Source organism: Ambystoma mexicanum, chromosome 6p (genome assembly GCF_040938575.1).
Source record: "Ambystoma mexicanum isolate Mex_15411 chromosome 6p, UKY_AmexF1_1, whole genome shotgun sequence".
Taxonomy (NCBI): domain Eukaryota; kingdom Metazoa; phylum Chordata; class Amphibia; order Caudata; family Ambystomatidae; genus Ambystoma; species Ambystoma mexicanum.
The window spans coordinates 1,153,867,216-1,153,893,576 of record NC_090935.1 but is presented as its reverse complement, the minus strand read 5'-3'; the positions used below and the strand labels follow the sequence as shown (position 1 = coordinate 1,153,893,576).

Here is a 26,361-nt window from a genome sequence, read left to right as displayed (position 1 = left end):
GAACACACAGTACCAGCAGCAAATGGCAGGGAGGAAATTTTGCAGGTAGAGGAGACACCAACCATTAGCCACAGGGAAGAGGAGGCATGCCCAGGGGGAGAGGGATGGGATACCCCGCACAACACTGAGGGGACGGATTTAGCGCAGGACAGCCCCGGTTTATGGGAACCGCACCACAATGTTGAACATGCAGATAATCTGGCCGCATAGCCAGAGCGTGTAGAAGCAGGGGATGGATGCAACAGAATTGGCAAGACCCAAGAGGGGGAAGACGCATCCACCAGTATAGAATACAGAGCAGCAGGACTATTATGCCCAAGATCACAAGAAGACAGACACATGCGCATCAATGGCCCCAGCACAATGCACATCGGCCGTTGCAGCAACCCATGACGCATAAACCGCAAGCACAGGTATACACAGCCACCAAAAGCAGCACTACAAGCACTGTCAGCAGAACACTGTAGCCACGGGACATTTGGATACTACAGTTCAGTCTCCCAAACCGAGACTAGGGAATGTGGCTGTAGTGGGAGGGAATCCTTTCACAGGGACAGGGATGAGCCTATACCCACAACGTTACAGCCCACAGACTGACTTGATGTGTTCAATCCTATCTGTTACACCCGACCCGGATGAGGAACCACGAGTGGGGGTAACTATAGGTTACCTCTTATAGGACGTCCTCTTTTCTCACACATACGGGGGCGACCAGGTCCTGTGTTAGGGAAGGGAGATACCCGGTGTTAGGCATTACCATGAACGCTAAAGGGTTTATCTGGGCCACAGATTTAGTTCCATTCACTGTCGCATTGCCGATCTCCCTTTGAGAGCATGGTCTCCGTTATATTCCCGCCAGCCACAACATAACGGGAAGGGACATGATGAGTAAACTCAACATGACCATCTCCTTCACTGAACAGGGGGATAGTATTTTCTACCCCGAGAATTCCCTATGTGAATGCACAAAAATGTATTCAAGCATTCTGCGGCCAGACTGTACAGAGGGGGGTGCCACTTGATCCCGAGCTATTCCGATATGGGGCAACAGTGATGCTAGCATGGCTTCCACGGATAAAGGGCAAACAACTTTGCTTGCCAAATTAGATTTTGTTCAGACCAGAAATTCCCTTGGATGAGGACGAAGGACCATCCAATTGGAAACAGTTGTAGTAAGGGAAGAGAGAATAGTCATTCACAGGACTGATGATTCAGGGAAAGCTTGTAGAACAGTAATAGCAGTAGGAGGAGAACACAGACAGACTGACTTTACAGACTAAGAACTGTTTTGGTATGACTATTCCGATATTGAGACAGTGTGTTCCATGAGCATTACCTACTGGGTGAGAATCGACTACAAGGAAGTCCCACAGAGGATGTCCTGATAAAAAAGACACCACCATCATGTCTTGAGGAAGACCTGGCACAGGTGCAAAGCACCTTATGGACAAACAGCCATATAATGCTGGCCTGTTGAAAGGGGTAGAAGCAGTTAAAATCAAGCTAAAGTCTGGGGCGATTCTACGAACGGCAAAGCAATACCCTATATCTAAAGAGGCAGACAAAGCAATTTTTGAGACAATTTCCATGCTAGTGCAGCAAGGAATCCTAGTACCATCAGAAACTCAATGTAACACGGCTGTGCACCCAGAGAAGATGGCGAGGGGGGGTGTCCATTAGTTCCCAATTCAGCAACAAGATTATGCATTATCTCATCAGAAGCCACACATTTCACCGCAATAGACTTGAAGAATGCGTTCTTCTCTATTCTCCTCCATGAAGAATCACAAATCTGACATTGTTTCAATATAGAAACCGGAAGTGGAAGCATTCAAGGCTGACACAGGGGTACTGTGAATCCCCTTCCACAGTAAATAGGGTCCTTTAAATGGACCTGGGGAATGTACACTTGGACTGCACGGTGATCCAATATGTGGACATTCTGGTATGCGGCAAGACAGAAAAGCAGTGGCGAAAAGACGCAATGCAGTTAACAGTTTTGGCAGAGAAGGGATACAAGGTGGGAAAGGCAACATTACAGTACTGCCAGGAAGAGGTCTTATGCAGTGGACCGTTAAAATCCCAGCAAGGTGACTCCTGAAAGGGCAGAGGCGATTATGAAAACACAGCCGCCAAAGACTGAGGGAGATGCAGCAATTTTTAGGTCTTTGCAATTATTGCAGGGCCTGGTTGTTCGACTGCAGCACATACACTAGACCCCTTTTAAACTGATTTAAGGAGGCTCAGAAGACTGACGGTAAACTAATGTAGACAGGTGAAATGACAGAAGCATTTGTTGAATTGAAAGGGACAATATGCACAGACCCAGTTCTGGGAATTCACTATTACAGTGCAGAATTTGACGTTCTCGCACACAAATGGAGTAGTGGTGACAGTAGTGCTTTCCCAGAAGACTAAGTTGGGGCACAAATTGATAGCCTACTACAGTGGGCATCTGGATCCAATGATGAGAGGTCATTATCCTTGCAAACAAGCATTGGCTGCTGCTGCCTTTGCAATTTAGAGATCAGCAAGTATTACCATGGGCTCTAGTATCACTCTCTACGTGGAGCATGCTCTTTTTGCCATCCTTGACAGCCTAAAAGCACAGTGACCACACTGAGCATCTGGATATGAGGTGATCAGCTCAAATCCAGTAGTAAACATAGTGAAATGCAGAGTTGTAAAGACAGCAACATTCATAGCAGAGCAGTAGAGGAGGGAGATTATGCACATGACTGCACTAAATACAGACTATTATGATGATTTTCCAAGAGCCAGAGAAAATGCCCTCCAGTTGGGGGGTTGGGGGAAGAGTACTCTTTATTGACGGGTCTTCAACAATAGACCCGACATAAGGGGAAAAACATACTGGGACGGCAGTTGTAAAATTGAGACAGAATGGGACTTTTGAAGTAGTGGCAAGAGCAATGCTGCCCTACAATTTTCCAGCACAAGCAGAAGTATTGGTAGCACTCATAATGGCGCTAGAAACACATGAGGATGAGGAGATTACAGTGTACTCCGACTCTGCATACGTGGCGTCAACAGCACATGCAGAACTGTCATGATGGAAAAGGCAGAGCTTTCGACGTGCTGATGGCACGCCAGTGCGGCACGCGCCCCTACTAGACAGGATCATAGATTCACTACAACTCCCATCAGCCATTGCGCTAATGAAGTGTCAAACCCACACAAGGGGGGGAGGACATGGTTTCCCACAGCCTACTTTCCAGAGATACATAAGTTTGATACTCCTCCCCATAGACACACACGAGCGAGAAGCATGGTAATGCGAGAGGGGTATAGTTCATTGCCCATTAACCAAATCATCAAGCTACAAGGACCAGCACCAGTAGAAGAAAAGGAATTGTGGATAAGGAGGGGGTGTTCAGTACCCCCACAGATGTGATGTGGTGACAAGAGAGCACCAGAAAGCCAGTCATTCCACTCGCATTATTATAGATCACTTTGACACAGCTTCATTACCCGACCCACATAAGGAAAGAGACTTTTGCAGCGCACACGGAGGACTAGTTTTGTGCCAACTTGGCAGAGCATGTTGCCGCCTTCATGAATAATTGCATAATTTGTCCACAATTCACAGCAAGACACACGTTGCATGTAGTGAGAGGAGCAATACCTCGTACTAGTGGGCCCATTCAGCATCTATATATAGATTACGTGGACCTGGTCCAGAACTGCAATGGCTACAGGTACATTCTAATGGTTGTGTGCCCATTGTCTTGCTGGATCAAAGCTGGTCCATGCACCAACCCCCAATGCCACCTGTGCAGCAAAATTCCTCAGAGAGGTATTCCCACGTCGGGGGGTGTGCAAGGTCCTGCAGTCTGACAATGGATCTTTAACAAAATATTCAAGCACATCACAACCCTGCTGGGGATCAAGCATATGTTTTCCTGCACTTATCACCTGCATGTGAATGGGATTTATGAACGCCTCAACGGTCTGCTCAAAGAAAAGATTGCAAAAGTAAAAATGACTCGGAAAAAGGGATGGCTTCCTTGCCTACCCATAACCTTATTCGCATTGCACAATCAGCCTGCACCTGATCCCCAATTAACTCCTCATGAGGTGGTGACAGGCCGACGCACACGCTTCCCACTTGCTCCTCCCACTGGAATACTGACGGATGCCATAACTGTTCTGGCTAATGAAATGTATGAATATCTCCCTATGATGATGGCTAGTGCTTCTTTTATCTCTAAACAGCTGAAGGCGCGGCAGGGGAGATCAAAGAAGAATGATGAAGATGACATCAAAGAATCACACAAACTGCTCAAAGCCCCTCCTCTTTACCCGGTGGCAGGGTGGTGGGGGTCAGGTCCTACTTCAGAACTCTAACAAAAACTGGCACGAGGCACATTTTGACTGCTCTTTTACTTTAGAGCAAGTAACTGATAAAGCTGTGAAATTGGTAGGGAGGCAATATTGGAATTTTCTGGGAGAAATCAAGCCCTGCAGAGGTGAGACCCCCCCCTGACCTCCTTGCCCAAGATGCAGACCGTGCAATGCAGGAAGAAGAGCGACAGATTCAGACAGGTTCCAAGACCAGCGCTAGAAAGGGGCATACATAAAGCTAGTTTAGGCACAATGTTTTCGAACACTAGGTAACCCACGCAGCAGTATGGAATGAGTCTCGACAAGCACTTTTATACTTGCACAATAAAATCAGAAAGCACTTTTTGAATTTACAGGGACGAAGACCAAATGATGCCAGAAAAACTCTTTGCTTACACTTTTCTCATCTACGTTGCCAATAGCTATTCAATACTGAAAAAGAGCAACATGCCTATTATCGCCTTGCTGGGTAATTCTAAGGTCCAATTCATTTTTGAGTGACTCTTTGTTGCCATATTAGCACAATACTTTCACAGGAGAGGTGGACCACCTTTAAAAATGGCAATCCCAAAGGTTGCGAGTTTTGGTAAGCATCTATTTCAAGCTCATGGACAACGCCACGGGCGTACATATATGCAAAACATGGACACTGATGCAATAGTTATTGTATTGACATTTTTTGCATTCGGCTGTCTTTACCACTTTACGCTACAGAGAGCTGCGTTGTATTACACACACACTCAAGCATATGCCAACACAACACCTATTCCCTTAGTAACAATCTATACCTGAGCTAATTACCAGCCATTCCCAAGTAGTAAAAAGGCTTAAGCGAAGCGCAAACACCTATTTTGAACATGTAAATGCTTGCACAGCCAATTCGGTCCACGTCACCAATAACATGTGGTACCAGCACATGACCAAGGTGGGAAGAGAGACCACAAGTGAGAGCTGTTACGTGTGCTCCCTCATCCCCCATGCCATGAGTGCATCCAGAACATTCATAGCGACAGAAATTCCAGCAGCCAGGGCACAATGCCTTATGCACTTGGCGCTCGGCACCACAACGGGCCACTTTCAAGTGAAATGGGCCACACTGTGATGGATGTCACAACAGACCTTCCCTTATGAGGAAATCTGCACAAAGACTCGAACAATGATAAATGATTACTGGGGCCCAGACAAAATGATACATTATAAACTGGATGGCCCAAACAAAGGGGAAGCTACAGTAGTAACACAACAGGAGTTACATTGCCTGAAAAAGAGGGAAATGGGAAGTAGTGGGACTGGCAGGATGCTGGGAGAGACCTCAACTATTAGTGTATGGACACATGTTTAAAAGAGAAGGATGGATGGAGGGAAGGGATAATGTGTTGCAAGGCACAGGCGCTCCCAACAGTTCCAGTAGAAGTGGTACTTCAGGAAAACAACTAATGCCTCAAAGAATGGGTGGCGAGTGCCAAGTTGCTCACATGGGACAAAAACGAAGCAGACCATATGCCAATAATACCACTCGAGAATGCTTCCCTGTGTTTCCAGAATGATGGCCCAGTAAAACTTGGGGGGAACAGAGGGTGCAAACGAACAATGAAAATTCCTGGAATGAAGGTCAGCACAGCAGTACTAATGGAACACTATTGGGCCTTTGGTTCCAAGGCATACATGCAACTACCACCAAACTGTGGAGGGATATGTTCCCTGGTACAGCTGAATACACCAGTCTTAGTAGTGCCACAGAAAGACATTAAAAGTAGATGAAACCCAAAATGGATACACACCAGCAGATAAGAAGGTCTGCTGAGTTGACCAGAGTGAAGAGAGGAAACTATATTTCGACCCGGATGGAAGAAACACTCGATGCAATACCACAAGAACAAAGACTGTTCAGCAGGATGGAAATGTTCTTTGCTTCAGTTGTTGCAGGGGTTCAGGACAAGGCAAACACCAAATGGCTCCAGATTACCAGATGGGAACTGTTGAAGACTATCAATGCAACGGTTAAAGGGTTAAATGCTATAAAGGAAGAACTCAGCCATCAGACTGATGACCCTTCAAAATAGATCAGTCTTAAATCTCCTTACAGCTATGGAGGGTGGCGTATGCACAAAGATAGGGCCATCCTGCTGTATCTTTATACCTGCCCATGACAGAGATAATGGGACCTTTACAGGGGCCATAACGCAGCTGTCAGATCTGCATGCCAAGATGGAAGAAATAACGGACTCAGCAAAGGAAGATGAGGATGATGACTGGCTGGCGTACATCTTTTCCGGGATTCCATCATGGATGACCAATGGACTGAAAGTACTTGTAGCTGCCCTTGTACTAGTACTATTCGCATTCTGCGTTATAAGACTACCAAGACAAAGATAGAGATAGAGATGAAAATATTACTAGATGTGGAAACTAAAAACAGACAAAGAAACACAGAGTGCTGCAGTCACACCTGAAGCAGTGCTCCCTTTTCCCTCCAGTCACACGTTGGGTGTGGTGCAAACCAAATGGAAAGTGCTGCTATATGACCTCGAGAGTGGACTAACATGTGAAGTACCAAGGTAGGTACCCCCAGGGAGATTGGGTGGAGGAGAGGGGGAGTCGAAGGATTGTACTCTGAAGCTATGAATCAGCAGGGAGGAACTTCATGGAGGAGTGTTCGATACCTCAAACAGAGGGGGGATTGAAGAGGAAGAGATAAATGTGACCCTCGTTACGCCGGTCTCGCCCTCAGGTCGGCTCCACAGAAATGAAAGGTGTACATTGTTCCTGGCCCCCTCCTCCCCATCACCACTGTACTGCAGATGTGAGAAACTATTCACTCAGACACCATATAGCCCCTATCCTGATGACGTAGTTGAGGAAATAAACCTGCAACCAATGGAGCGATTAGACTGACCAGGCAGAGAGCCAATGGTGTCACAACTAAGACCATGATGTAGATGTGTTAGACATGAAGCACACATACATCCCTGCACAAAGCTATGCGGACACATAGGTTAAACTGCTCTTAGGCACAAAGAACATGCTTATGGCCCACTTAGATCGAGGACGTATAAACCTTTGCTATGCTGAAACGCAAGGTCGCATAAGAATACAAGTAACTGCTTGCCCAATGCTGAATGCAGCCAATACTAGTAGCCATAAAAATCCAAATGGAACATGCAAACATACTGAAGTGAATGAAAAGCACACAGAAGGTTTGAGAACACAGGGAGAGGCCTGACTTGCTGATTTAGCAGGAAAACGCAGACCAGAGTGTTCGTGCAGCTAGTGTGCATATGTTTGCCACATCTATCAAGGGAGGGAGTTTCACATCAGCACCTGGAAGCACAGACGAAGGCAGACATAAGAAAAAGTCTTCTCAGATTAGAAGAGAAACAAAATGTTGCTTGAAGCACAGAGACATCACATTAGCTAAAAATCCTTGTAACGTTTGAGCAGGAAAATCAAGCCAGGGGCCTCTACACACGTGATCTGAGACTGAGGACAAAGCATACTCATTCGAGCCAGACAGAGAACATTGTTCCCATCCAGCTTAGGACAGACTATACAAAATGATATTAGGTTGAAAGCTAAACGTCCTGTCTCAAGGCCTAGAGGATCAGAGATGTACCCCTATTGGTACAGACAGCAGCTTTGGGGCTGTTCTCATAACCTCGCATTGTTGCTCTTGGGCTGGTAAACTTCCAAGGTACCAAGGCTGAGAAGACTCACCGACCAATCCCTGCCCATGCGCTAGTTCACACTTAGTTGCACTAATATAATGTACTAACCTGACATGCCTTCACTTGCAACATTTAGGAGGTGGTTAGAGGTGGAGCCCCCAGATAAAGCACAACCAATCCGAGCACTAACCCCATGTAGATAGTTTGCCCCACTAACCAACCTCAGTTTTCCTTGCATTTTTGTACAATAATGGGTTACTTCTGACGTCACAAGCCTTCATAACATGCTGCCAAGCCCCGAGGGAAAGAGGGAAAGGGGGAAAGGGTGAAAGAGAGAAAGAGAAAGAGTGCGAAAGAGAGAAAGAGAGAAAGAGCGCGAGAAAGAGAAAGAGTGCGAGAAAGAGAAAGAAAGAGCGAAAAAGAGAAAGCGCGAAAAAGAGAAAGACAAAGAGAAAGAGAGAGAGAAAGAGAGCGGGAAAGAGAGAAAGCGAGTGAGAAAGCGAGCGAGAAAGAGCGAGAAAGAGAGCGAGAGAGATTGCATGGGAAATCTTGTGATTTCCAGTTCTGTCCCTGTTTGTGAGATCTCTTAATAAACAGTGATTTTGTCATATTTTTGGACTCTTCCGTTTCTTGGCTGTGGGGATTTTCCCTGAACCAGGCCTCTTGCTTGTATATTTGGGGCTTCCCAACCCACTTCCACTTCAGATTAAAAACTTCCATTCATAATTTTGGGCATAATCGTTATTTCCTTGAATTTTACATTCCCCCTGTTTTATTTACTTTGAAACTGTGTGGGAAAATACTTATTTGTATTCCCGCCTGTTCTCATAAAATAACTAAGGCAAAATGAAACAACTGGAACAGAATTTATTTTATTCTCAGACAGGTTTTATTATATAGCTGCAGCTATTTCCACATGGTCGAACAATTTTGCCATGGGAACCACCTGCCCTTATCTATCTGTGTCTGCTGTCCCCTATTCAAAGGAGAGCCTTTATACATTTCCGAACTAGTGTAGTCTTACAAAAGGTCTTTGACCCTGACTAAATTTGCACTTCGGCCAGGGCGTCAACTTACTCTCTCTGAGCTGTTCCTAGGCTATGCAACATACTAACATTTGCTCTGTAAGCAAAAGTGGGCAGCTGAATACATACATAGGCATTCACTTAAATTGCAAGCTAAGGAGTTCTAAAGCAAGATATGTTCACAGTTTCCTGTTTCAGAGAACCTATGTCTAAAACCGGCTTCCAAAGCTTACAATATTTAATACATAGCTCACAACTGATAGATTGCCACTCTGGAGACTGAAACCAAACAAAGCACAGTCATGATACTTTGCAAGCTACAGTAGTGGATTATGGTTTTTTTGCAAGTTTGGGTGTCAATTCACAATGATGATGCAGGCCATTAGAAATAATTGATTAGTATGATGTGCAAGCATTGTGTGGGATGGTATCAAACTCTACGAAATTACCATCAATAGGTGATCCACAACCACCAACTCCTCCTCCTCTTCTTCTTCTTGTGCCATCTTCATCCATAGGCCAGGGGCAGCAGAGAACTGAAAATAGACTTCTCACTTTTTTCCTAGACACTGCAATGTTTAATGTTGAATTATGCACGCTAAAATGTGTGTGTTTGCTTGTCCTGCCAGCTCTCTAAACGTCGCTGCTAAAATATTCCACTCTGGATCCACTCATCTCCAACAATCTTTTATGCATACAAATAGGATGCGCAGATGCAGTGATCTCTGCCAGGCTGAACATAAACCCCACCCGAGTTTTTGTGCCTCCAATGCCAGAGTATTTCTCAACTCAAGAGCAAATTTGTTATGACCCTCGCTGCCTTTCATTCTTTCCGTGACAGATCTCAATATACACAACAAAGAATAAAGTCAACTGTTTTGGAAGTATACCGCTCCTCTAAAATATGTCTGTACACGGTTTTTGAATGTATAGCAAATACAGGTAACTTTGCCTTTTGTTGAATAATGAACAATACAGTTCTTACAAGACATGTTTATTCATGTCTTAGCCAAATTATGGTTTTCACAATGTAACAGATGAAAAAAAAAACAAAATAGAACACAAATGTACAGCATAAAAACGGCATATATTCAATTTCATAAAAAGGAAAGATCAATCGATTACAAAACATCTCCAAATGTAAGGTACCTACTCTACTGCATGGAACAAATGTCTCCTCGCCTTCCAGGTACCACTACAATTCACCAGAATATTTCTTGAGGGACTGGACTATTTTATTTTCACCAAGTGCAACCAATTCCACAAGAGTTAACCTTCTTTCGGGACATCAGGGCTTCTCTGGTAGACACAAGATTGAGACATATCCTTGGGAATTCCTGCCTCAACCTAGAATTGGGTAAGCGTCCTATCTCGGAACATTACCCATTTTTTTGTCAATGGGGAGGAAGGATTTCGCTAGGACTAAGGAACACATTTTTTTTAGTAGCCTCAGAGGATTCAGCCCCAATATGGATGCAATATTTTCATAGAGGGAGTTTGCTTGTGGAACTATAATCAATCTATACAGTGAGATGAGCCGCCAGTCCACATGCATTTTTAATGAAGAAAGCCCCAGTTCAAATCTTAGACTGGCCATAGGAAGGGAGAGAGGCAGGACCAATACTTTTGCCCAGGGCCGACCGTCTACTCTTATCCAGTTGGTCTCCCAGAGCAGAGGTTTGGAGTCTATCCCATAGATCAAAGCTGGGATTACCTTGGCTATAGCAAATTTTAATAAAGGCGCCAAAGAAAACTTACAATATGTGTTCAAAACTTAGCTTGGCCTTTTCACTTACTATATAGATCCCCGATATGTCAACTTTGTCACTACCTCCATCTTCTAAGGCCGTTTTTAACTGTCAAACCCGCTTCTATGGCCTTTTGCAGATCATTATGTTTGATTTTTTACGTTGATCTCCAATTAATTTATCTCTGCATAGTTCGACATTGCTTTTAATAGGTGCTGAAGACCTCCCGCAGAATAATCCAGCAGGACTATATCGTTGGCATAAGCCAGCCATCTGATAGAAGTAACTCCTATCTCCTATCTTAGGGCTGACCAGTGCCGCAGGAGCCAAACCTCTGTCCAAATCAACCATATAGAGGTTGAACAGAATTGGGGCTAGGAGGCAACCCTGCCTTACGCCTCTGCCCACCCCTATCGTGTAGCAACAGCTCACCTGCTGCGTTCAGGCTGATCTTCAGGAAGATGTCTTCATGGAGGCTTGCCAGTATAGCTAAAAGGTGCCTCGGAATTCGCCAAGCATCGAGCTTTGCTCAAAGGCGCTGTCTGCATACTGCATCAAATGCCTTCAATAGATCAATGCAGGCACCATATAGGGCAGGACCTCCTCTAACCCAAGAGTGTTTGCTGACTAGATTCAAAACTATTTAAAAGATATAGATTGACCCCTGCTGGAGCCTATTTGGGCCTTTGCCAATGTTTCATATTTTGCTGACCAGGCATCCAACTTTCTCAAGATCAGCCCTGAAAAGATCTTACAAATCCGCGTCCAGGAGGGCGGTCGTGCAATCATTTCCAGCGTTTGCCCGGTCGTCTCCCTTATAGTTCGGGATAATGATTGAAGACTTCCAAGAGGAAGGAAAGCTTAGCTCTACAAGGATCTTCGCAAAAAGTATGTCCAAAACTCTAGAACAGGTTGCCAAATTGCTCTTCATTGTGGCATTCATGAGCACATTTGGGCCAGATGCCCTAGAAGATGGGGATTTACTGATTTGCTCCAGAATCATCTCCTCCGATATCTCGATATGCCATGAGGCATACCACCCTTTAGCTGGATATACACTCAGAGGCTTCTTCTATACTTAAGCAAAATGTTCACACCATTCCCTCTCCTCTATTACTACGTTGCTCATCAAGAGCGAATGGGAGTTCTCTGCCCGGTTAACCAAGAACCAAAAATTGCGGGAGTTACCCTTCCCCAAAAAAGTTCGGATAGCACTGATATTTCTTGATCCGTATCCAATTTTTTTACTAATTCTGGAGGTTTTTATTATTTGACCTGTAAGCCAAGGGATCTAACGGATTAGTTCCTAGTACCCGTAAGACTTTTCCAAGAGAGCTCTTTCTCATACAGACCTCTTCATCGAATGAGTGTAAATGATTGATACACCTAACAATGGACCGGGCATTCGGCTGATCTACGGACCATAGAAAGACTAGAAAAATTAGTTGGAGTTAATTCCAGGCCTACATCACTCATACCCCCCACATCTTATAGTAAGATCTTCATTTAACATCACACCCCCTTCATTGAAGGTTAGGAGTCCATTCTTGCCTTCATTCAAAACCACATCAGGACACGGACCAGCTTGGGTTACCGGAAAGTCCCAGTTTATTAGGCCAGAGATTCTCCTATGATCACTTGCCCCACCCTCCCCAACCAGGATCTCTTCACAGAGAGCAAATAAATAGGGGTACAAAAATATACATTCCAAAATCGAGCTTGATGAGCCCCGGCTCCATGTGGCCACTGGAGGGACATCTCTGCATGTGGCACCATTTGCCATCACCAGATTCCACGCGATTAGAAAACGCAACAATTTTTCACCCCTTAAAGGGCCCCTCTGCTGCCTCTTGCTCCCCTTCCGATTATCTACGGGGATGCATTAGGAGTTAGGGTCATCCTCTAAAAGCACTTCAGGATGTCCTTTGCTCATTCTTATTTTTAGGAGCATTTCAGCCAACCGTTCCATGAAGGCCCCAATCCCGGTCCAGGCTTCATTCCAATAAAAGTTTACTACCACAATTCCTTTCTGTTCAGATTTGTGAGTTAAATTCAGCCTTACTGCCGGAATACCGCTCATATTCGTGGTTATCAACTTTGAGTCTATACAGCAAGAATTTTGGACTGCTATTGCCAGGCCTCCTGAGGGTCTACCACAGTTTCTATGATTCGCCTATTGATGAAAGGTTGTAAATCCATCCATCTGGAAGGAATCAATAAGCCATGTCTCTTGTAGCATTATCACAATGTGCTGTCCAAAGAGAAAATCCGTCATGTCCTTTACTCTCAATGAAGTAGGAACCCTGGTATTCCAGGTCATAAATTTCCAACCCCGTGGAGCTAGAGAGAAGCATCCCCTGCCCCCAGTTTCTAAAATATTTGGGTTAGAATCTTGGGTAGCATTAAAAAAGCCTTTGATTTAGTGTTGATCTGTCTATAGCCGCTTTTCCCAGCTTTTAACACCTGGACATCTACATTCAAAGGATTTGCAGGTGCTACAGTGTCAGATCCCCACCCCTTGAGTTTCCCAGGGCCATCTTGATTTTTCACAGGCTGTGTCATTTAGACTTTGCAACTCTTGTTCTTCAGGTCTAGTTCCAGCGCCAGAATTGCTTCTGCTGCCAGCTTGGACTTTAGACCTATTTCCACGATAGTCACGGAGTCTCCATCGGGAAAGCAGATACATTCTATATTCTCGCTTGAGAGCAGATATAAATCTCGGTTTTTCTTATAAAGATTTCCGGTAAGGTACTGCGGTTCAGTGCTCTCCGATTTCCCCCCTTCTTTATAGATTTAATCCAAAGCCTTGGAATGGAAAATGGACGTGATGTTGTATCCGCCCTCCATTAATTTTGTGTCTGCTCACACAGGGAGGTAGTCCTTACTGGAACTTCAGATCCTGCTAGAATTTTATCAGCCTGTGATTTGCCTCGCATGAAAATTGGAGTCAACTTAATAGGTTGCTTTGGTTGGGTCATAAAGGGTGCTGGAGTGCTATCTTCTGGACACCAATGCTTTCCCTAACCAGCACAGGCACAGTCAGATCGATACGCACCATCTCTTGGGCTTGGGCTTGAGTTTGATCGACCTTTCTGGGTATCCCCACTATGAATGTTTACTACCATAAGGGAGCATCGCCTCCTGTGTTTTAGATGATTTTGTTTGACTATTTTTTGTTTAAGATGATGCCATCAACGGATTAGATAGTGACTGAATGAAACTTGGTGGTCGATTTATTATTCACTTTTGTGTTTTTTTGGTTCTTAGTTTTTGGCACTGCCTCTTCTGCATTAGAAATCCCTAATTTTCCCCTTCTGTATCTTAGTCTTTGTTTTGCTCTCCACTTGGCTAGCCAGAAATGTTATTGTAGGGTCTTTTGGGGCTGGTCTCATTCAGTTGTCTTCTGTCAGATCTTTGCTTGAGTAAACATCCCCCTCGCTCTCCGCTACATGTGCCAAACGCCTGAACTCTTCAAGCACCGAGTCAGATCGAGGGGTGTCAAAGAATGTCATTTCAGGTGTTTCCTCCAATTCCTCTACAGCCCCACCTAAAATTCCAGTAGTATCCACTACTAGCGTAGATTGACCATCAGACTTTTCCGGAAGCTTGTCCAGTTTTAACAGGGCTTCCGATGTTAATGCCTTGTTTGCCACCATCTCCCGGGAATGATTAGCCAGATCAGACTTCAACTCTAGGATATTCGTCATTGTAGAGGTGCTCATTACATTTTGCAGCCCTGTCAAAGAAGAATCTCAATCTCCCATTTCTTTCACGTGTTCCATAAGGATTCCCGACTACACCAGAACTTCACCTTTAAGTAGGGCAAAGACGTTTACTAATGAATTCCGTACGAAGTTCAAAGCCTGCAACATCCACCGCTGACAGGGGCGCCAAAATTGTTTCTAAGGGGGTCGTTCCGATTCCTGGTGTCGGGGTTGGAGAGGGGCGGAAGGGCAATATCAGACTTAAGCGGAGTAGTGGGTTTCGAGGGCCCTCTGCATTATATTGGAGACTTCCAATGTGTCTCCCTCTCTGGTGCATCAAAGACGGGCCACCCGCACCCCTCTCCTCCAGATACAAAATACTTTCCTCCCTCCTTATACCCACCAACCCCAGATCGCCCAGATGTCTGCTTCTTTTTTAGAAAAGTAATCTATGATTTTTCTTTTAATAGTGGTCGTAACTGTGGATTCCAGTCCAGGCAGAAGAAGTTGCCTTTGCTGTTGATTTAGGGGTGTAGTCAATCCCCCTATGTCCCGCGTAACAGGCGAGACCAGGTCACCCAACCTTAACTGCTATTTTGTCCCTGGTCGGGGCAAGGCACCAGGCTCAGTTCCAGGGGGCTATCAGTATTTTCATGAACTTGCGCCTGGATTTGCAGTGTATTCGAGTTTGTCACCTGCATCTGAACCGGCGGGCCCTGGGAACCTGTTGCCATCCCTTGGCCATCATGTTTTGGGGCCTGTAAGTCATCTATTAGGGTCTTAGTGTAAACAGTGCACAGTATGAGCAGCCCCCAGGCGGAGACATGGGAAGCAAAGGTGAGTGGAATGACCATCAGGCTTGCCGGAGATCCTCTCCCAGCTCACAAATCGCAACTCTTCTTATGCACCTCTTTGGCTACGGCTACAGGCCTATGCTCAGGCTGAAGGCCCTGGCAGCTCCTGGCACCCGGGCGCTTCTAGACTCTCTGCAAAGCAGGACACTAGAGTAAAGAACCAGGCGACGAGACTAGCAGAGGCGTGCAACAAGCCACGCTGTTCTCAATCAAACGTTACAGCCGCTTCCGACACAATCTTCGCAGATATAGGACGTGTATTATGTGTAAACAACTCCATTTGCTGCTTAAAAAAACGGATTCCCTGTTAGTCACTCAGTAATTTTGATGCAAAGTTCAGGTTATTTACTTATTTGTTTTTTTATAGCACCAAACACATGCAGATGCAGCTTTAGTGCGCTTGCCAAGAGTTGGCGAGGAGGTAGGGAAAGTGTTAGCAAACGAAGGAGATGTTTTGTTATCAGGAGCTTTCTGAAGGCAAGGAGGTTGGCGGTGGAGCGCAGGATAGCAGAAACTGTTCCAAAGGTTAGAATCTAGATCCAGGGGGGCTCAAGCGCCAAAACGGGAAGAGCACAAGAAATGGCACAAGACCAAGTTTCTGAAGAACGAGGCTGTGAAGAGAGGTAGACAAGCTATTTCCTTTTAAGTCCAGGATTGTGATGTGTAGGGTGAACATAGCATAAAGAGGGTGCAAAATATGCACTCGCCACTAGCCATCAGCTAATGATATTGGACTCTTGAAGAGTAAGAAATGGTGTGCTGCGTTTATGTATATAATTGAGGTGGCAATTGCCTTTTCATGGGTGGCTATGTGGGCTACATTGACTCAATGAACAGAATTTCACCAAAATCAAGCTGCATTTGCGCAGAAACAGCAAAATGGTTGTGCTGGCTACTTTGAGCACAGTGGCCTCAAAACTGCATTTTGCAGCAACAAAAAGATGGCTGCACCGCCTTGCCAAGCATGCATTGGGCAGGATGGAACAAGGGGACACACTGAGGGAGCATGCCAGTGTGTCCTAACATAAACAGATAGAATAAAGTGAAAAGCAGCGTTGCCTTGCTGCAAGCCCAAAATTCCCATTAAAAAGGAAACTTTTTCACCTTTAAAAATGATGCTCTGGCGCTATTTCCATCTGTTCCTAAACCACTGTGATTAATAAGGCTCCTCCATGCCCAGTATATCTCATTGTGCTCCAGCAAAACCAGGCATGATTTCTGAATGACAGGCCCTGTCAAATCAACTCTGAGAAAAATCAACAAGGAACTGCACTTTTAACCGCATGGGAAAACGCGTTCATTTTCATCACAAAGTATCAAAGCTCAGTAGTTCAAAGAAACTCCAGCTATCTGAGCCATGTCCATTTCAATGCATCTGTGCTTCAAACAAAATTCCTGCATACCTGAAAATAACTATAGCTGCAAGACAGTGTGGGAACCCAGATGGAGATGCAAAACCGTATTTAAAAAGAAATGCCAGATTTTCACCACACATGTAAAATGGGCTTTGCAAACTCAAGGAGAGAAAGGCCTGTTTTAAAAGTAAACTGTTGAATGAAAGCCTTCCATTATCTAGCAATGTGAAGGGTTTGTTGCTGGGGAAAATACACACATGGGTTATTTTATTCAACTGAATTTAGGACCAAATATAAGAAAGTAGTACTGTTAAACCATATTGGCTGGATTTTCCAAGTTCCAAGTTCCAAAAGAAAAATAGGTTTTTGCTTGAGAGTGGGGAATGCTACCAACAGGGGGGCCTCTCTCAGCAGATCCTAACACCCCAGTGATAATTATTAGGTTGGACAGAATCTAGTCTAGGCTGAACCCACCGACAAGGAGATTTCCAGGACAAGGAAGTGTGCAGTGGGGAAGGGGCCATAAACCTTCAATCCAGATGGGAAACCCCCACCTTGCTCGGGAGCAAATGACAGTTTGTGGCAGCTGAAGAATGAGAAAAATGGCCCAGTGACAGACAAAGGACTGCCATTTGCTTCCAAAGACTATTTATGAATAAAAATGTAAAGACTTACCTCTGCAGCAAGACTTTGTAAGAATGTAAAAAGTTTTCAGTTTAAAAGAGATTTTATGGGCTTTCATTTAAGATATGGTAGAATTCACTGACCCTTTGGGAATGGATATGGCAAAGAATCAGGGATTACAAGGAAAGTATCCATGATACCAATGCAAATTTATTTTTATACTTACATCCCTTATGTTAATCCACACATGTTTATAAAGTTATGGAATTTTAGGCTGAATCGTTCATACTCCAAATTACTCAAAAGTATTACAAGGGCGAAACAATGTCTCACGGATTGCAGAATTGGAGTGCTATGCTCTACACAAAATATGTAACCTGTGTATATAACTTGCTAAGAGATTTCAACTGTATAAATGTACCGTTTGTGGCAAAATCTGATTTTGGCTAAAATAACACTGCAAGGTTTTTGAACATTGTAAACTCCCATCATAAATCGGCACTCCTGCTTTGAAATCCAACCAGTTGAGAGCGAGGCAGAGACTAGCACCCGTGGCCAATCCCATCAGAGGTGTGCTTAGCTAAGCCTGCCCAGCCATATTCTTGGATGATGTCACTGTGCATTATAAATAAGACTCCCTAGCAAGACTCTAGACACACACACTTCCAGATTTTCCTGTGCCGGCGTTCCGGTTTCATTCATCCTGCTGAGTCCAGATTCCAACTACAAGGCCAAAGCACTGCTGACCCTACTCCAGGGCCCACTGCAAAACCCAAGCAGTGCTGATTCTATTCCCAGCAAGGACATGGATCCAGAATCAACCCACTAATCTCCCATTAAAAAGGGGAAAGCTGTGGTATTCTTTTGGGAAGCATCCTGAACCAGCCTGGCTTGCTGCCCACTAACTGCATTCAAAGGATCCTGTGCCATCCAGTGACCGGAATTACCATCTGGAGAGCCGACCCTGCCCAGCTGTCCTTTGCCAGGCGGGCTGCCGTGTTGTGACCAGAACCTGTTGACGGTCAAAAGTCCCAAAACTAAAAGTGGACTGCAAGTATAATTCCTACCCCATAGAAATCAATTGTCTACCTTGTCTTGCATTTGGCCTTATCCCACTCCCTAGGCCATCCTATCCTTATCCTGGTAACTTGTTAAAACTGTCAGAATTCTCTGGGTTCTTGCCCTTGATCTCCAGGCGTTAGTGCCACTTTTCTCTTCATTTCAGTCTTGCATAGATCATAAATCATTAGCGATATTGTGTTTAAATAAATTAATTTTGCCTAAAGCAAAGGCATACACTGCATGAAAGGTTACAACTGCAGCGTAACTTTTATATTCACGGGTGGCGTTCCTCTTTTCTTAGCCATTAAATCTAGTTTAAGTAAAGTTTGCCTTTCACGTTTAAAAAATAATGTTCTCTTTTTCACTGCTATATTTTCCTAAAAACGAACCTCACTCTACCTTCCAAATCTCTCTCAATTCACCAGCTAGAGACCTATTTTCACCTCTATGTTGTACCTGTGATATATATCTATCAGCCCAAAAACCACACTCCAAATCAGAGTATTTCACCAATTTTTATTAGAAACCGTTTGGGTGAATTTACATGGAAAGTGAAAGGAAATGCAACTTCTACACGTGTCAGTTTGCTGCAATCCGTTTTCACTCAGTTTTCCATTGCATGTTCTTGGTAATCCATTGCTGATGATTGCTAGTGTCTATGCATTGTTCATTTAATGAGAAATTCTATTTACCTTAAAGCTTTAACAGCACATTAATTGTCCATTTCCGAGTGTCATTTCATAACATTGCAAGGGGTTTAAAATTGGTTTTCCACTCTTATTTGGTGAGGGAAGGTCGGATTTTGATTCCGTTTTCTGCCTCTTATTCCCGATTACCTGCTGTGTCTTTCTATCCACTTAGAATTCAATTATTTATGGGTTGAGGGAACATTGCAGGGGGAAATCTTAACTCGGGTGCTATCTTTCCTAAAACAAAAAGTGCTCCTATTCCCTGGTGTTTTGTATGTGTTCCACTAAGAAGGTTAAACCAAGTGTATTGCTTACATCCTCATTGTAATTATCACCACATTTGTGATTGCTGCCCCATATTAAAAATTGTATGATTTATTTTGAATTTTTAAATAAATAAATATTGGATTTTATCAACCAGCCTGGTTCATGGTACATTGTGACCCAAGGTATTTGAAAAGGGGGTGTGATACGAGTTGGGTTCCATCTCAAATTGAATCTGCATAAAATAAGTAGAAAATTATCTCAGTTGGGCGCTACATAGTAGACCGAGACTAAGGTGTGCGTCGCCTGATTGAAATCCTTAACAGCTAGTGGCATTGCAGCTTCAATGTTTGCCCCCTAGCACAAGAGTTTAACTTGCGATCATTCTTTGATGGGCAACCAGTGAAGAGACTCCAGAGCAGGTTTGGTCCATGGGTTGGGGTGCAGTGACCAGGCTGTTATTCGAGTTGCACAGAATTAGGTGAAGCAATAGCACTGAAAGCACCAGTTGAAGCATTTGATCAGTTCAGCAAGAGGTCTGAAGCAGACTTTAAAGTGGTTGGGAGGGCTGAGCCTTGAATGATCCTGTAGGCAAAGAAGGAGCTGGAAGAGAATAGTCTGAAAGGAAGGAATTAAACCAGATCAGAGCTTCATTTTGGACGTTGCCAGTGGATGGGAGTCTTATGAAGGGCGAAGTGATTGATGGTGCTGAATGTGGTGTAAAAGTCCAAAAGGATGAGGGCTGCAGAACTGACCAAAGTCCTTCATTCTTATTGACGGGTGGCAGAAGAGGTCAGGGGACCTCCCAGCCAATCACGTAACTCGGAATGCAGGCTATATCTCTTGGTATTGTCTGCATTTCTTTTTTTTTGTTTTTTTTTTTTTTGTTCGAGCTTCCTCATAATCCGGATGCCACTGTGTTCACTGCTGGGAACAAAAGCAAGTCTTCCCACGCCCCATCCCCTGCGCATCCCTCAATTTCTACCCCCCCACCACCCACTACAAACACCCCTCCCCCAGATCCCACCTCAACCCCGGCTCCACTTACCCGAGGTTGCCTTGTCCCACGTCCGCACCAGGAACACTGCTCTGGCGCTTGCCAGCCATAGGAACAGCCGCTATGTAAAGGGAGCTGGGACCACCTGTAATTCCCTCCTCCCTAAATTCACGGTGCCCTTCTTGTTTTGTAGTTTATAAGTGGAACTGCAACTGCGTTGTTTCACCATTTAAAGTTAACATTAGCAGCCCAGAGAGTATGCTGAGGTGCTAATAGCAATTTACCACTAGGGCATTACTGGTCAAGTAATTGCCCGGGCCAACGTTAAGGCTGAGCTAGCCGGGAATATCGCTTAGTTAAGTCATCCAATACATAGAGGAGAGTAGTTTCTGTGCCTCTTACAGGATGGAAATCTAAAAGCTCCCAATGATGGCATGAGATTCAGGATGAAGCCAAAGTTGGTTGGTGGCATACTTTGCGATTATTTTGACTAATGTAGGAATGTTGGTTATAGACCGATAGGGTTTTTGGAGTTTTAACTTGTATGAACAAGATTTATTTACGACTAACACAAGAAGCATCTCTTTGGTCTATGATCTGATCAAACACGTACACAGTTCCCCTCGGTTCCTGTTCATAACATTAATCTAAACAACTTTTTTGTCCTGAATAAGTCTTCTTAGGATGGGTTTTGTTTCAGACAAAGCATTACCGCAATCATCCCCAAATGAAAGCAATGTCGGACCAATCCCTTCCAAACAGTACTCCGCTGACGCCTCCAATGCACTGCGATTGTTCCTTTACTTTTCACACAGTATCTAATTTATATAGTCGTAGAAAAACACATTGCCTTATAAACGTATGTTAAGCTGACATGCCACAAAGGAAATGTCATAATCAGTATACCTCTAACGTTTTAGAAATATGCAGGTTTAAAAATAAATAGAAATGTAACATTCAGGATATCCAATATAGCAGTGCTCTAAATGTGCACTCGCCACTGGATGAGTGATAACGGACTCTTGGTAAGAAATAGTGTGCTATGTGTATAAATAACAGAGCAGGTTACTTTGAATGGCTGCCTAGTAACTTGCAATCTGTAGCCATACAATAAAAATAATAATTTTAGATATCCAAAATGAGCGTGGACAATTCGCAATCCTTCCATATATGAAATAACATTGCTATATTGTTTAGCCCACCTAACCATTGGGTAGAGGTAACCTAAGTTGTTAAACAAACAAAAAACACATAGTACCTAAGCAAGTATTCAAGCGGAATCTTACGCGGTCTTGAATCGGTTGATTCAAGCAATTAACAATACTGCACTCCCGTTAACAAGCGCCAGTCACAAAGGCCTGAAGCCGCACCTTTCAGTATTGCCAGAACAGCTTTCCTAAAGAGCCACCAGTAGAGCTGACAATTGCCATTGTTGAATGTTGATCCACCATTGCCACAATAACCCTGCCAACAAGTGCCAGCATTTGCCAATTGTTGGTAATGCCGATATCTTCCAGTATATGCATTTATTTGTATTTACTACATTTTATATATGGGCGGAATAATGGTGCAGCGGTCCTGCGTAGAAGCATCAGCGGGGATGCTTACAAAAAGAAGTGAGTGGGTTTGCCCAGAAGACTCCACTCGCACAAACATGTGATACAGTGTCACGGTGCCACTAAAGCAGCGCCTCTCTGGGACAACATCCAGCTCCCTAGTCAATTGTTCTTTTTCAGGCTTCCCAAATAAAAGCAATTATGTAAGTGGGTTGTTCATCAGGTGTATGAGTTCAACCGGATCTCTTTCAAACAGCATGAGCACGTACCAGAAAGCACGGAGAGAAAAAACTAGCATGAGCCGCCCAAAGTGGGAGGGAACAGTGGGGGACGCTCACTTACACACTGTCCGCTAGCAACAAGCGCACAGGCACCGAGAACCAGCCCGAGCCGACCAGCATGGGAACGGGAATCCACGGAAATAGCCCTGTCCAGCCAACTCGCGAATGGATGCTGCGTGAGTCATGCAGCTTGGCAGATGGTTCAGTAACTGCCAGGGACGAGCCGAACATTAATATTCCTGTAATGGCAGGCAAGGAGCTTTCCTATTCCAAGTATATGTCCATGTCCCTCATACACAACAATGAAAAGACGGTTGCCATCTGCCAAACAGGGTAGAAAAAATACGTATTTGCAGGACGGCATTCAACAACTCCGTGTTACTGGGACAGCTTTTATAAACCTTGGTCGAATTTTAAGGTTCCCCCGGTCAGCGGGGATTTTCATCTGCGAGATGCATGTCGGAGTTATATTATACCGGCATGGTATATGCGTATCCAATATTCAACTGAGCAACTAGTTTGCTGCGTGTAAAAAGCATACACCACTCATTTTTATAACCAAGCATAAGTTAGTGAATGCAACTCTCTAATGCGCAGACGGTTCCCAAATATTATGTTAAGCACGGCATCAATTTCTGGGAGCCTGGTACGTTTTTAGGCAGCGGGCGCCCCTTTGCACTTTTCCACTCATGTTCGCCTATGTTAATTCACTTAAATGGACGGGGAGATGCGCTGGGCTCCGCACTGCGCAGACTGCGGCAGTCAGCGCTGCACTTTTAAACTTTGAGTTTACGCGTGTCTCCCCGATGTCGCACTAGCCAGCCGACCGATGCAACTCGAAAGCAGTGTCACTTACTGTGAACCGCGGAAGGGGCCGGGTGGCCCCACTTCTCCTGACGGGCATCTCTGAGCCCAGAGCCGAAGCGAACACCAACTGGAAGCCCGTGGCCCACGGCAGGGGAAGGCGGGTAGCCCACCTGCTGCTGCCCTAGCTCTCGGAGCCCAGCTCGCTTCCGCCGACGCCGCCGTCAGTCCCTGACAGCGCCACCACCGGGCTGCCTGCTCTGCTTCACCCGGCGGCCGCCACCAACTCAAGAATAGGGGGGAGAGTGTCAACTGCCACCCCCCTTCCCCCACACACCACCGAATGACAGTCAGAAGCAAACCTTCAATTGCTTGAATAACGAGCAGTTCGGGAGCATGACTTGTTTAACATAAACACGCGGCTCAGAAGGGCGAATTCGTGTTATTCTGTTCAGTGGATCAACCCATTTTTGACCGTTGCTCTACTCGGAGCCCCTAAACGGTCTGTGAAGCATGCCCGAGGGGGTGGAGCAGGAGACTCTGTGACAAGGTTCGGGGGAGACCAGATCACAGGACAGAAGCAGCCTAGGAAATGGGCCGGTATACGGCGGAGCGGGGCACGACACGTCTTGCCGCCCAGACCCAGGAGCTTGCCCACGCATAACCGTGAACATGTATTCTGGTCAAATAAAGGCAGCTAGGGCTTCCGCCTTTCCAGCGATATTCACAAACCTGTCCATCTGTTCTTACTTTATTAGCATGGCAACATAACACGATCATGCACATTTAGGACCACGATATTTTGTATGTGTTGCATAAGAACGCATGTGTTGACAGACACGCGCCCTTAAAAACAAGCGGCTACCAGTGGAATGCACAATAACTTGCTTCCAGGGTTAATTCCCTCGTGGCTCCCATTACGGTAATGTAAACATCCAGGTCCTGATCCCCATTTTAGAATGAAAGGCTGTGCCCAGTGATGCAGGGTCCGAGATTACACATATTACATGTTGATCGGTTCACCGGATGCTTCTGTGTAAATTACTCGAGAGGGCCGAGCTGTGGCGATAATTGGCAATGCTGGCCTGTCACGGGCGTCTGTCACTCAGCCCATCTCCCAAAGGTCTGGGCACAGGTCAGACCACAAGCAGGCGTCCCGGGAAGCAAGTGCATTCCACTGGCAGCCGCTTACTTTTTTGTTTTTAAGGACGCGTGTCTCAACACATGCGTTCTATGAGCTCCAAATTCCAGGACCACCCTGGGGCTGCCAGATCAATCACGCAGAAACACTGGGTCGGGCCGCCATTGGTGTGAGGCAGGCAGCGAATACACAACTCATGGAACGTTTTCATATGGGATTGAGCCATTATAAAACTTCCATGAATCAAGCCCAAATGATGTTAGACAGATTAGGGCGTCCTTTCTCTTCTACTGCGCTCGGCTTGAAAAAGTTTCCCCCTTTCTAGTGGCTCCGAGGATGGTGTTCCCTGCTGTGCACTGCTTCAAGAGCGGCCTTTATCCAGTGCCTGCAGGCTGCACCAGGAAACACAAAGCCCTCTCGTGACAGGACAAATAGAAACTCAGAATGTGTCTCCTGTTACCTTACATGGTTTCAACAATCAGAGGACACAACAACCTCTGAACTCACTAGCATTTCGAGGAGGCCACCGTCCTTGGACACATTTTTACCCCCAAAACACACCACTTAGCTTCCTCATACTTCAACAGACTCGCCACAACAGAAAATACCTTGACTGATTATCACACTGCCATTCGTTCCCACTTACTTCAATGGGACACCATCCAAAAACACATGATTTTACCAGCCTTTGAGTGTCAATAGGTTAAAGGGTACGACCTTTCCTCAGGTCCTCCTATTTATGATGGCCAAAACCGAATATATAAAAACGTAATGAAGGATGATTTCATGGACAAATGCACAACAATTCAATTAGAACATAGCCTTCCAATTAGTTCTGTAGCTTAGATCGGAACTCCTCTGCCCATTCCGCACTGATACTGATTTCTGGTTGCCCCACCGCGCCTCTAGGATTTGGCAGAATTCCATCTGAGAGGCAAAAAGAAAATCCGGTGAATAAGCCCATGCAGATATTTCAACCAATCAGAAATCCAGATGCCTCCACATGCTCCGATTCACTATAATGCCCTGCATACAGTAGGTTCCCTTAATGCTCTTTGCTTTTATGCAAATCGACAGCCAAGATTGGGTTCTATGAAGAGATTCGTATTGGTGACCTGGGACCACGCCCCTCGGCCCAGCCCGACCCTCCAAAGATGAGGGTTCCCCCCAGGACATTTTTCACCATTTCCAGCACTGGACAGAAGTGAGGGAAATACTGCCATAGAGCAGGTGCAACTACACAGCGAAAATGCCTTAATATTTTTTCAAAAATAGTAACATTTATAATTTACCGTGACAAAACACTTCTAATCAATTAAGCACAACAAGCAATGAAAAAACCTCTAAGGCGGCTTTCACATGATAGTGTCTGGCAATACCCCAGAAAGAGACGTACTTGAGAATATGTGGGAAATGCATATTTATGGTCACCCATATACAAGAACTCAAAATATGAATTAGTCGTTTTATAAGTGTTTTGATCGCGTATTAAATATATGGCCCGCCACCGCCTTCAAGAATAAAGACACGCAAACTACTCCTTTACCTGGTCGATGGAGGATTCCCATCAGGGCATGGGGGCGGAGTTTTATTTGAAGATTGGTGACATTGTAGGTCACCTGCTTCCGATTTGTATTTATTTATTTTATTTGTATTGCGCACCTAGCCCAAAGGCATCTGGGCGCATTTCTTCAAAGTACATGGTTACAGAAGACAAACAGTGCAAAATAGTGCAAGGTAACTAGTGCCTCCCTGTGTACAGGCTGAAATGTACAGGAATACAGGAAAACATATTACATACAATACAACCTAGATACAGACAAGGTTCCATGAGAATACAAGAATAAGTAGAAAGTAGGTCAGCAGAAGGGGGAGTGGGAGGTGGAGGTGGGTTGAAAGTTGATAATTTGGTGGTGTGGTGTCTTTCGATAACGATGTTGTAAAAGTGGTGTGACAGGGCATCCTTAGGGATGGGGATGGGGGAGCAGAACACAGTGGAGCCTTGAATTCTGCAATGATCCTGTGGAGTTCTCTGCTAGGGTTATGGGAATTGGCTAATCGGTTTCCATAGACAAATCTTTGGTTTGATTTGATTATTTGTATTGCGCACAAAACCCGAAGGTATCTAGGCGTTTAAACTTTGTTTCAGTGCTTCTGGTTACAGAAAAGGAAGTGTAAGAGGTGAAACACAACAAAATAGAACATGCAAAAGGTAGTATATCATACGTAA

The 26,361-nt window shown here is 44.9% G+C and overlaps 1 protein-coding gene across 5 annotated transcripts in view; it reads right to left on the bottom strand.

Annotated features, from left to right (window-relative positions):
• LOC138510254 (tight junction protein ZO-2-like) overlaps window positions 1-26,361 on the bottom strand; it is a 1,104,514-nt gene that overhangs the window by 877,869 nt on the left and 200,284 nt on the right. The window contains exon 1 of one of the 5 annotated variants that reach the window (XM_069625776.1): window positions 23,043-23,241. The exons of the other annotated variants lie outside the window; for them this stretch is intronic. Coding sequence (XP_069481877.1) covers window positions 23,043-23,090 — 48 coding nt within the window. The 5' untranslated portion in view covers window positions 23,091-23,241. Of the gene's footprint in view, window positions 1-23,042; window positions 23,242-26,361 lie in introns of those variants that run through there. 5 annotated transcript variants of the gene reach the window in all.